Source organism: Necator americanus, chromosome V, assembly GCF_031761385.1.
Source record: "Necator americanus strain Aroian chromosome V, whole genome shotgun sequence".
In the NCBI taxonomy this organism is placed as follows: Eukaryota; Metazoa; Nematoda; class Chromadorea; order Rhabditida; family Ancylostomatidae; genus Necator; species Necator americanus.
Genome location: NC_087375.1, coordinates 34614102 through 34627321, shown reverse-complemented (window position 1 = coordinate 34627321; position 13220 = coordinate 34614102). Strand labels below are relative to the sequence as shown.

General features: G+C 32.9%; 1 protein-coding gene across 2 annotated transcripts in view; it reads right to left on the bottom strand.

Annotated features, from left to right (window-relative positions):
* Positions 1-12491, bottom strand: part of RB195_016114 (uncharacterized protein) — a gene marked incomplete at both ends in the record, with an annotated part of 69537 nt that extends 57046 nt beyond the window's left edge. For both annotated transcript variants that reach the window (XM_064207127.1, XM_064207128.1), the window contains 11 exons: positions 110-195; positions 1407-1502; positions 1569-1688; positions 1792-1896; positions 5094-5200; positions 7705-7904; positions 8062-8166; positions 8858-8980; positions 9076-9207; positions 11206-11358; positions 12411-12491. In XM_064207127.1, coding sequence (XP_064063008.1) covers positions 110-195; positions 1407-1502; positions 1569-1688; positions 1792-1896; positions 5094-5200; positions 7705-7904; positions 8062-8166; positions 8858-8980; positions 9076-9207; positions 11206-11358; positions 12411-12491 — 1308 coding nt within the window. The remainder of the gene's footprint in view (positions 1-109; positions 196-1406; positions 1503-1568; positions 1689-1791; positions 1897-5093; positions 5201-7704; positions 7905-8061; positions 8167-8857; positions 8981-9075; positions 9208-11205; positions 11359-12410) is intronic.
* Positions 12492-13220: the final 729 nt, after the last annotated feature.

Here is a 13220-nt window from a genome sequence, read left to right as displayed (position 1 = left end):
GAACTGATTCCATGTGGAGGGGGAGGTACATACATAGATGAACGTTTCATTACAGTACTTCTCTCAGATGAACTTTTCACTATAGTATGCATATTTCTCTGGAATTTACCGGACTTCTCTTCATCACCCAATCAACACATGTAGATTCGCACGGTTTGCACTGATAATATCGTTCATTTCTTCGACCAGCACATTCTGGAAATTCGGCCGTATTAGTACTTTTTTAGTGCATGTGGATACCTTTGCAAGGTTTCTTCTTAAAATAAGATTTTCTCAAATTTCTATGGAAAATTTCCTTTCATTTCTCGAGATTCTGATTATATCAGTTATTTTACTCTAATAATTACTCGCTGATGATTTCTTCATCGACTACTCTTATTTATATTTATAATGTTTTATTTATTTTATTGATTGGTTTTTTTTTATGATTCACCGATTGCATTTATTATTATCCAATCAAAAACACTCCTTTTCAATCGAAATACATCAGGATTCATCTGATTTCAACGGAAAAACATCTATGTAAACAAAGGTTCTTTCACATTATTATTAGTTATTATTCCTTTCACATAATTATCATAAATAATTACCAAATTCATGGAATTTTGAGACTGGATTCTAATTCTGGATAAAGGGACGTATGTATTTCATTTTTAGGCTGGAAACATAGAAAATTCCGAAAGTTGATCTCTTTTTTGAAAACACTAAGAAATAAACTACGCTCTTTTACCAGAGGGGATTTGAACGAATTTCTCCAAATCCAAAAAGAAAAACAGAAAACAGAAAAACAATCGGAAAAAACAAATTCCAAAATTTTGGTCCCACTAGGACTCTTAGGATTTAGAAAACTACGTGTACATGTTGAACAGATGAAATGAAATCCTGAAAAGATTTGATTTCAACCGATCCGATCCGATCCGATGATCTTAACTGGAAATCGCTAAGATAAACAAAATATGACTAAATGGTTAATCGCGATAAAAACGGTGTCATTGACCCTTTACTTCCCCTATTCACGATCAGATCGGTTACGTGTTATCGTGTCATTTCACGATAATACACAAACTGTGTAAGAATAAACTGTAAATAAATAAATAAATAAATAATAAAGGTAATGTATAATATATAATATAACTTTCGCACTTAAAGGTAATACAATTTTGTATGTAGCTATCATCCTTTTGTAGTTAAAAAAAAATCCAGAAATAGGAGAAAACGACGCAATGAATTTTATGTTTCTCGCAAGTTTTCTCTTGTTTTTTCTTCGATTCAGAGTTTGACGAAATTTTTCAACGATCTCATTGATTTTTTCACGATTGATTTCATTGATTTTCACGATTCATTGCAATTATGCTGTTTTTTTTTTCTCTCAGATAGCTATTAGAAAACCTTTGAAATTTACTTACGTGGACTTGCAGAATCCCCTCCTTTAGGAAGATCTTGTTGTACTCCAGGTCCATAATTGTTATCAACTATGTTTGAATTCTCCTCAGGTGGTGGTTCTGAGAAAAAAAAATGGAACAGAATTTTTTTTTCCGAAGAAAATTTTTGCGGTTTTTCAAACAGACCTCGTGGTCCAGCTCTTTTACAAACAGGCTCAGCAAAGCATGCTTGATCTTGAAGACATTCGGTCTCAGTGTATTCGCATACGCTACCGGCATAGCATCTGGTTGTTTCGCAGTTGTTTCCTATATCCAGAAAATTGATGGAAACACAGCAATAGAATTTTTTTTTAAAGGGAAATTGCTAATTTTCTCAAGAAAGGGTCAATTTCATCTCGTGAATACTAACCAGGATCCTTAGACATGCATTTTGAGCCGGATTGACCTTGTACGCAAACCATTCCATCCTCACATTGCATATCCACGCAACCGTTTCCATCTTCGCCGGGTGGAACTGTGGAAATCAGCTTTTATGCATCAAATATAAATTAAAATTAACTAATTAATTAAGAGGGTTCAGTAATTTTGAATAGAATTAATTGGAATTTTTGTACTTTTGAACAGAGACACCATCCAAAGTATTACTCATCTTTTACTTTTCCTCTACACGAGACACTGTATATGTAACTGTTTTATATTCAGTCAGTCAGTTAGATTTGTGTAAATTTAAAAAATTTCTTACTGAAATAAATTGACTGTTCATTTTGAATCCTTAAATTTGCTTTCTACAGTTTTGTTACGGCGTGTCCTCAATGAGTAAACGCCGAGGAGGAACCTCGCCACGATCCTCGACCCTAACGACATACGCCTACGACAAGGAATAACCGGCACCGCTCAACAATAATTGGAAGTTCCAATTAAAATATTTGGAGGAAAAAAAAACTTTCGGTGCTTGCTTATCTTAAAATCTTTCGTTTACTTCGTGTTCTCCTTATTTCCAATCAATTTTTTCACCAATTTTTAACTAAATACTTTAACTTTTTAGATAATTTTCTAAAATAATGGCTTATTTTTGGTCCCATTCAAAAAACATTCTGTTCCATGCAAAAATTATCAACCACTTCGCTTCCTCAAAGAGAAATTGCTAAGTGCTCTCAACGTTCCACAAATAAATTGAAAAATGGAGTAAGTTGCAGGAAAAAAACATTCTCTTAAAGGCTGCGTCAAGCTAAATCTCACGGACACCATGGATTTCAACGAGTTGTTTTTTTCAACATTATGCGGGTAAAAATTGATGGTGCAGTACTTTTCTATGTTTACTTAATAAAATTGCTTAATATAATAACTAAATGTAACTAATGACCTAGTAAAGAAATATATATAATATACGTAAGGATAAGATAAAGTTCGGAACACAGAGTTCACTCAGAGAAGATGTAGATGCAGTTTTCAAGCGTGTACGAAAAGAAATGAGCAGTGGCCACCAACATAAGCAGAACAACAACAAACTCGTCCTTATAGCACGAACTTTAAAGGTTTAGCCTAAATTTTGACATTTTGCCCCGGGTCATTTTTATCTTCTGAGTGATTTCTCGTGGATTATTGTTTCAACTTAGCTAAACCCCCAGTGGAAATCGTAAAACTCTTAAAAGAAGATTATTTCTGGACGTTCTCCTTTAAAAGAAGTTCTCAAAAAAGAAACATTATTATGTTGATTTTGTTCTTTATTTTCTAAATAATTACAAGGAGAAAAAATTGAAAATTAATCAAAACTTACTGTATGATACTGCGAGTGCACAAGCAGTGATAGCTGCGAAGAGCGCAGCACGCTGAAATTTGAATACTTGGCGAAATTTTTGGGATTTTTATCATTATTTTCAATGTTAGGAGCAGAAGAAGCGGCTTCAGTTGTATTTGTTGACGATATTTTTCTTTCTATTGTTCATTTGTATTTTTTGACGATATTCTATTTTTTTTTATTTTTCCGACAAATTATAATATATTCCAATAAAATATTACTGAACTGAGTTGGTGAAGGTATGAAGTATTATGGATGGATGGTATGGAAAGGTTTGAATTAGGTGAAATGAACAGTACGTACAGATAATTTTAGAAGGATACTGTAAGATTATGAGAGTAGGGTACAATGAATAACCACATACGTGCTCCCAGAATAGTTTCCTAGATTTTTTTTGGATAGACAAAGGAAAAGGGAGTAAAAATTTAATTGATACTTTATGACGGAGAGTACAGATTGGGACAATTTCTGAGAATTTGAAAAGAGAAGAATCAGTTTAACAGTAAACGTAAACCAAAATAATACATACCGCATCAAAATTATTGAGTTCTAATAAATAAATAAATAATAATAAATACTAGGTAATAGTGGATAAGTCACGATCTGTTTTTGAAATATTTTTCTTACAGCCTTTCACTTTTATTTTAGGAGAAATATTCTAATGAATTCTTCCCCTTTAGGTACTATTTAATTCTTTCTGAAAAAAATTCTATCTCGAATATTAATGTGAATTTTGTTAATTCCCATTCAAAAAAATTATTTTTCAACATTGAAAACTACTATAAATTTGTTTTGGTTAGGCAGAAAGGCATTTCCACGATTGCTAAGAAAGTTCTGAAAATTTCTCCAAAATGCGTTGAGATGTAAATGAAACTCAGAGGTGGCGGCGGAAAAATAGGGTACGGTAGTATTCATTTTCTTGAATTGGCAATAAATATTCATTGAAACAAGGATAAAGCTGTTAGCTCATTTTTTTGTCAATTTTTTTTTCAAAACTACGTCTTACCCGCAGCATAATCGAGAATAAGCCGACTGCCGATGTGTGCCCAGACGACTACGGTGATTGTTTTTATAGCCGGTATTTAAACGAGCTCGAGGTCATCAACCGCGTTCCCCGTGGAATCGAGGGGGAGGGGGAAAGTTGAACGAAATTCTCGACAAGATCTTTGTTAATAGAGAGTAAACGACGTTACCGTGTGATCCTTGTCTTGTTTTCATTCCGTAGGTGTTTTCTGTCCATAGGTCTATTTTTTTCTGCGTTTATGCGACATCCATGAAAATAAATTTAAAAAAAATTGAACGTAGTCATTGCATCAAATTATATATGACCGAATTGTGCCAAAATTTTTCCATATTTTTTCTTCCAGTGGAATAATTATAAGAAATTTAAGTCGATAAACCACTGACTCTCGTGTAGACAACCGTTCATTTCCGTTCCGGCAGTTCTTCACGTTCACCTTAGAAATAGTCCTAGAATTTTAATTTAGAAATTTTAATTTTTAAATTACTCCATCTTACCTTGCTCTTCCCTTTTGAATTATAAAGTGGTGTTTGGAAGAAAAAAAAACCTTTTTTTAAAAAAAAGGAAGAATAAAGTGGGACTAAATAAATAAATAAATTCAAATAAAAGTCATATCTCCTGAATTAAGCATGAAATCGCTGAATATCACTTAAACTGTACGTATTACTGCCTTTCACCAAGTCTAACAACTTCACTTCAAATATTTTTATTTACACAAATAAATAAATACAAATACAAATAAACTATAAACTGTTTTAATTCTTAACTATTAACTACTACACTATATTTTAAATTACCTTATTTACACAAGTAACTGTTAACTATTATACTTCCTAATTACCAACTACTACACAAGTACAAAACTATTGATTGATCCATCTATTTTCGCAACTTAGCCGAGAATTCTTATTTCGATCCGCTGCCGGTAATACTGTAAACGTTCGATCCTGCTGTAGTTTTCTATTCATTAGAAGAGCATAGATTGATGCCCGTAGCCGCCTGAAGTTAAAAAATTTCCCTTCGAATTATTTCCAAAGTATTCCGGATATTAGAACACTGATATGTTATTTTTGGTATTTTAAACATTACTTATAATAGTTTTTATATTATATAATACATACATATTATTATTATCATTATTTGTATTATTTTTTATATTATACATTTTACTCATTTATATTTTTATATTGTCTATTATTATATTCATTTTATTATTTTATTATTATATATTTATTATATTTCTTGTATTTTTCCACATCCTATGGTTTTTGAAATATTTTTCTTACACCCTTTCACTTTTATTTCAGAAGAAATATTCTAATGAATTTTTCCCCTGTAGGTGCTTGGATTTGTGCTCATGAACTGTAAACCGATCGCGAAAAATCTCTTGTTTTCTAGAAATGAGAATGAGAACCACATTACCTTCATCATATACTCATACTTGAAGCGGGCATGGCCGATTCGGTGAGAGGTTCGGCTGTGTCTGTACGATCCACCGGGGGTTCGGCGCCATCCCAGTGCAAAGCACGGTCCTCATCCCTCCGGGGTCGATGAATTGGCCCCAAATTTGCGTGGGAGGATAGAAAAACTGATTTGACGTATCGGTTTGCCCCCCGAAGTCATTGTAAAGGCTGTTTAAGCGTTCATAAACCTTTCTTAAACGTTCCCTGAACCTCATACGATTCAACGAATTCACGTCAACACGTTGGCGCGTCCTAAGCGGATTGATTACCGGCGGATAGTTTATTTTTCACTTTATATTTACTTTAGAACTTCAGAACTCTAACAACTTGAAGTTCCAAACTCAAAAAGCTACGAGGTTAATGAATAAAGAAAAGAGAAAATTGAAAAAGAAAAAAAAGAATCGGATTTAACTCCTAATTGAGGTTAGCTAACGTAGAGAACCTTCATGTGAGAAATCTACAATGAAACCGTCTTTATCTGGGAAATTTCACTAGTGCGTGCGAATTAACGAAGCAGGAACGTTTCTAAGCGGATTTGATTAGCATCGAGAAAATTAAAATGTTTTATGAGCGCAAGAATGATAAGGTACGGTAAAATATAAATATATATGTACATATTCAAAAAAAACTTTTCATAAATACAAGATAGGGGCTGAAGTTAGGAAGAAGGATCGTTTCACCTCTATCAAAGCGATCTACTTTAGATTTAAGGCCTCAAGCTAAAATTATATTATATTTCTATTTTAAATTAATTTTCTTCTTTTTTTTAAATCTTTTTTATCATTTTTTTTTAATTTTTTCTATTTTATCTCTATTTGTTTCCGTAAAGAATAATATCGTTTTCCAGTGTTTTCGCTGGTTATCTTTGAAATTTCCTCGAAAACTGATTTTAAACGTCGAATCAATCACGGATATCAGTTTCAGATTAAATTTCCGTTTTTTCCATGATGTAATTAAATTAGTATTAATGGTCAAGGCTAATCTACTAGGTCAACAACAACTATTAAGAGCATCGTATCCAATGAACATGAACTCTACAGTAATTGATCTTTAATGCCATCATGGTATTTGTGTCGATTTTAGCTAATTGGACATAGGAAGCGATAAGAGATCTGTGATCATCGGTTCAACAACGCGGATCTGATCTGACACTGATCTCTGAACATCTCAGAGATCAATTTTTATTTTATTTTTAGATTCTATATTTAAGATATTAAAATCTTACTGTTATGTCTTATTAATTTATTTATATGTTCGACTATTAAGGGAATCCTAGAATTTTTAGGAAAAAGGAGAACTTTTTAGGGAAAAAATCCTAGCGTCACATTTTATTAATTCAGTCTATTTATTCATTTATAAGCTCATTTTTTGATTTTTTTGATGACACTCAATTAGTTTTTTTTGTTTTATCATTGTAATTTAATAATGCAACGATGAATATAATATTAAATTATTACTATTATTACATTATTCATTATTATTATTATTATTATTATTATTATTATTATTATTATTATTATTATTATTATTAATTAATTAATTAAAGAAACAGTTAAAGACTTTTATCAAGAAAAAATGATCATTTACAGAGGATGTTAATACTTTTCACTATCAAATGAACGTATTACTCTCAAATAAAGTTATTTAACCCCTAGTTTATTTTATACATAGTAGCCTTACTGGCTTATTTTGCATTAGTTTAGGTTTTTTTTTTGAAATTTTTCTTTTTTCAATTACTGCAACATAGCTACTACTTTATTTAGTAATTTATTCATTACTTTTTACTTAAAAGTGAATTTATTATTAAGTGAAGTCATTAATGAGCCCAGTTCTAGTCTTTCCGTCTTATCTATGTATTTTGCATATATTTACCTTTTCTTGAGAATTTTCCGTTCGAAGATTACTGTAAGCCAACTATCAAGCACTTGTACGCCCAGACGATTTTCGATTTTGGCTGCTCATATTACTAATTTTTAAAGCAAAATATTTGATTTTATTCAAAATTTTATTCAAAATTAATCTGAATTTCTCAACACTCACCTATTCACAATGAGATATACAATTGGATTTGAGCCGGTAATAATTATCCATATAAGATTACTGAAGAAATTCACAAGTTCGTAATTTTCGAGTAAATCATCGACAAATTCCCAGTAGACGAATCCGATCAAAAAAACAAGGGATGAAAAAAAGTGTTGTACGGTTGCGATGAACTCTGAGTATTTTATTCTTCTTTTCTTCTGAAAACAAAATACTAAAAAATCGAAAATTAGTTTTTCTTTTCTTTTTTATACCTCAAAATGGATGGGAATTACGACACAGAAAAAAAGAAGTAAAGAAGAAGAAATAACCAAACTATAAAATAATTTGGAAACAAATAAAAAAAAATTTACTAACTCTTGAAAAAATGTGTACAGCAATGAACGAGTATACAAGAACAGCACAAATAACCTCTACTATGATCCCGTACGTGCCGAAAATATGCGATAAAGTTACAAGAATCTGAAATTAAAATGTATTTGGGTGAAAAAAAAGATACACATTGAGCCAACCCATTTTTAAAAAATCTATGTATTTTATTGGATTTTTATTATATTTTATATTATATTTTTATTTTTATATGAGTATTATTTTTCGACGTGGAATGAAAGTAAATTATGAAAAATGTCTACTAAAGGTCAATCAGAAAAATGGAATAGGAGCGCAGAAATGAGGGAGAGCACTTTTCAGACCATAAAAATTCTAATAACTTTAAAATTTTTTAAATTTTAATTTCTTTTAAAAATAATTTTAATTTCAAAATTTCACGGAATGAGTAATTTCGTGAACGTTACATTTTCTGAGGGATTAAACAACAGTTAGAAACGTTACTGAGAGATAAACAGTAGCTTAGGACGATGTTGCGAGTCTTTTCACCTATTGAGGATCATCCGGTGGTTTAGTGGGACCCCACACTTTATGAGGCCCCATTTGACCAAAGCACAATCCTTAAATTAACACAAACACATTATTTTACTAGCTGTTTACGTAAACAGAAGTAAAGCAAAAAGAGAGGTCGCGCTGAGGCGAACGAAAGACAACAAAACTGTACTGTACGGATCTCAGTGATGCATTTGTTATGGCTCAAATAAAATCAATAAACGCCTTAAAACCTGACTTTTCCAAGATTTGTAAAATTAATTTGCGAATTTACCTCAATATCACCCTTGTGATAAGTCCATTTTAGAGATTTTGGGTCGAAATAGTAACTACTGTACGGTGTCAGCTTCACTATCCATGGTATAAGAAAAACGAGAAGCGCTCCGGCGTAGATCAACTGAAATTAAAATCGATAACGATAATGAATTGAATAACGTTGATTCTCACAACTTCTTTCCCTATCCGAATGATTTTAAAAATTTAAAATCTCACCCGAACGTTTAGATGTGCGAAAACTATACTATAATATGAAGACAGCACAACGGATACGAATCGATTTATGGTGGTGACCATGGATAGGAATAACATAGCAAACCATAACGCATAAAGTGTTGAGCCAAAAAACTGAAAACTAAAATATTAGCCGAAGAAATTTCAGGAAAAAAAATTATTTCTAGAAATTCAAAAATTCGCTGGAAACATTGCAAATAGCCATTTTCAGCGAAAAAAAAAAGAAATTACGAAAGAAATGATAAGCAGCTGTGTACTCGAGGAAAAATTACAGTAATTCCTCAAAAACATTTCGTTACGCTTGAGAAATAAATGTGACTTCTGTCATTAGGCTCAAAATGTAATAAATAGTGGTTTCCTTTTTGTCAATCGTCGTAAAGAGTTGCCTTGGGGACGGCAGGGCCGAGATGGCCGCCGCAACCAAGAGGCAAGACGTCGTTAATCACGGCGCGCCCAACCGTCAAATCGCACAGTAGCCGAGCCCGTGCGCAGCCAAGACCCGCCCACCCACCCTTCCCCACTTTCGCGTCTACAGCTCTATGATGCGCTTTAAAATGACGGAAAAAGATCGGGTAGATGTGTCGAGGTCTACAAAAGTACTGTAAGTTAATAAAAAGAAGAAAAAAAAAGGTTTGTATAAGTGATATGCGATTTGAAAATGCGAGAGAAATCGAAATCCAGTTTCGAGGTGTTAGGTGGAAAACACTCATTCTTCTCTGGGAATGTAAGAGATGTTTCAAAAAATGTCTCACTGATCGGTGTTATACTATCTTCTTTACTTTTTTTGCGCTTTCTAATAATTTCTTTTTCCTTACCTAGCAGGGTAAAACTGGTATCCAACGATTAACGAAGCGCGAATACTGCCTCGCAGACAAACACCGTACCTAAAGGTATATCTCGAAGATACAAAGGTCTCTGTTCGCCCCTAATACGCCTAACCTGTCATATTGATTTTATGTAGAGAATAGATATACATGAAGCGATAAAACTATGTTGAAAGAAGTTTGAAGAACCATACAAAGTTCTGTTATATAAAACTGTATAAAACGTACAAGCAAGTATTGAAATATTGAACATGCGCCCTATATAAACATTACATCTAAGTAAATTTTTGAAAAGATAAAATGAAGAAAGGAGTTTAAAGAATGTATACAAAGTAATAAGCGCATAAAGTTGTTGTTATTATATTATTATAGCTATTATATATTATAGTTATTATATATTATAACTGCTGCAGTTAAAATTTGAACACGAATTCGTTGAAAAAATTTGAAAACAATTTGAACGGATGGCATCGTGACAAACAAATACTTATGCACTGCTAGTTTATATAGAAGACTTGGGGCATGAAATGTGTTAAATAATGAGATGTGTAAAAATATATGAATGTTATTATTTTCCCTGGAGCATCTTTTTGGGATAATATTCGCTTATGTAAAGTTACATTGGAGAGAAGGATCTACTTCTTCGCTTTTATTCCCAATAATACGAGCTTAGTTTACTGTATCCGTACATCACAATTCGCTACGGCAATTCGTTTTTTACTCCCCCTTCCTTTAAAATTCGCACTATCTACCTCTTCGTCGCGGCGCGAACGTCGCGCGCAGCATTGATCAGAGAGCAATAGGGGGCGGGGCGTAGGATCCAGGCGGTCGGGAAGCAGCGGGAGAGGCAGCCGTAATACGCGGAAGAGCGCGGGCGGGGGCGGAGGGCAGCCGGTTTCACGGGTACCTCTTGTCCCGCACTCGTTGCCTTGTTGTGTGTTAAGATCGTAAAGAGTTGTCTTGTTGTGTAAATTGATGCTTCTGGAGTTCCTGAGCTGAAGTTTTGAGCTCCTCTTTCCGAATTACGGATTTACATAAGACCTTCCTCGTTTTCTCCGCTTTATTTGGGAATAATCTTCCAAATCCTAAGTACGAAACGAGGCCTATCTGGGGTGCAAAAGAACTCAATATCGAAAATCCTCCGCAACGCTACATAGAAGGCCAACCGCAAATTTAGAAATTTCCGGGCAAATGCATCAATCCTAAGGTTTCATGTTCCAGGATATGAAACAGTGATCGATTTTGTTTTATGTCAAATGAACCATAAAATCGTGAACTTAAAGCCTACCTTATTAATAGAGAAATAGAAAAATCCTGTTTGAGCTACGGCCATTAATCCAGATAAGGCGAATATTAGAAGTTGACCGAGATCCGTAACACCTATCCAGAACATGAATCGATAAGCCAGAACAGACCAAAATTCTTTACGACAATAGAAAATCTGAAAGCACAACATTTTCAAAGTTTCCTAGAAATTTCTAAACTCACATTTCTGAGCTATTTCTGGGTGGCAAGAAAGGAACAGGCACTATTTCCATATTTTAATGTGTCTCTTCTTTTCTTATTTACACTATTTACAAAATACGATAGCGATTACTCTCAACTTTTTCCTTTTCAAATTCATTTCTAGTCTTTTCTAAATTAATCGTTGATCTACAAATTTTATGTAAATGAATCTAATACTCTAAGTGTTAGGCTAGTTTGTTCATTGGTTTTTATATGATTTTTTTTTTAATTTTGCATTCTTTTATTTCTTATTTATTACATACGGAACGAATTATTTCTCCACAACATTTTTTTAAAAATAAATACTACATCTTAGAAAATATCATGTTCTTATATTCTTTATGGAATCTTTATACTGGTACATCCTTTAAATTTGAGTGATTATTCTGTTTTAGTCGACGATACCGATCCACATTTGCTATACGGTTCCTATTTTTAGCGAGTATCGATCTTATTGATAAATACGATTGCCACGCCCATAATCAATACCTATCAATTATGAAAACATTATCGTTGAGCAGAACTGCAGCAGTCTAACAGTTTATTTCTGTTGTGTTGAGCTGCTACATATTTGTTCACTCCATGAAAACTTTCTGTAAAAATTTCCTCAGACGTAGCGGTTTTTGCGAGAGAAAAACATTATTATTGTCTAAAGATTTTCTGTAGTATTTCTAGTTCAATTTCTTTTTTCCCATTGGAACTGCCCAATGAAAATTTTGCCTGTGAAATGAATTTGAGATAATTTGAATTTTAAAAATTTCCAAAAGAAAAAAATTGATCTAGAAGTCACAATGGAATTCAACTTTAGGGAATCTTTACGTAGCATCTTTTGAATTTTTGAAAAAGGTTTGTTTATCAAAAAAAGTGGAAAAATATAGGGGAATCGCCTAGAACTTTTGAAAATGACATCAACCATTTTCTATTTTACGAAGCAAAAACCGAACGCCCACTCTCTAATCGATTAAGAACAAATTTAACAGAACTTACGTATAAAATAGGAATATACAACATAGCGAATAGAGCGCATATGCTGAATGTGACCGCTCCAGCGATTTCTGCTAAGAACATCTGAAAAATATTTGCATAATAACAAGTATCATTCGCATAGAACGGTGAAAATACTCGAGTAACGTGGTGAAAAATCGTTCCGATACTTGAAAACTGTTAGACGTGGTCCCTAACACGAGTTCGGAGTCTACAAATGGATAAAATATGTATTCCAATTCTAATTTTTTCGTTTTTTTTTTCGGATTCGAGAACCTCTGAGAACAACAAACTCCTCTACCCGCTCACAATCAAGCATACTGTAGCCGGCTAAGAAAGATAATGGTCCTTTTAAACAATTGACTTGGTAACCGTACGGTACCGTTAACCAAATAAATTTTTTTAAATTAAAAATTTCCTTTGTACATCCTGCGCGAGTCCACATTGACCTAGCCGAGCAAAAGTGTTGTATTTATATTTTTTAATTTTTTTTCTCGTATTTAATAATAAATAATGTTCCCAATGTTTCCACAGACACATGTACATCTCTTGAGAATCAGAAAAACACTCTAGAACGAATATTAGCGAATTTATTGATCCATGGAAGAACCGATCAATAATTCTTAACCTCTATGGCACCAACCACACAACATTATCTGTATTTATAGCATAGTAGAGGAAGAACCATCAAAATCACTACACTCGGTTTCAGTGATTTTTCTTTAAAATGACAACAATAAATTAGTATTCACTAAAATAACAAAAGCACGAATGCATAGTCATCGGGGTCTATGTTCACCAGCGCGACCGCGA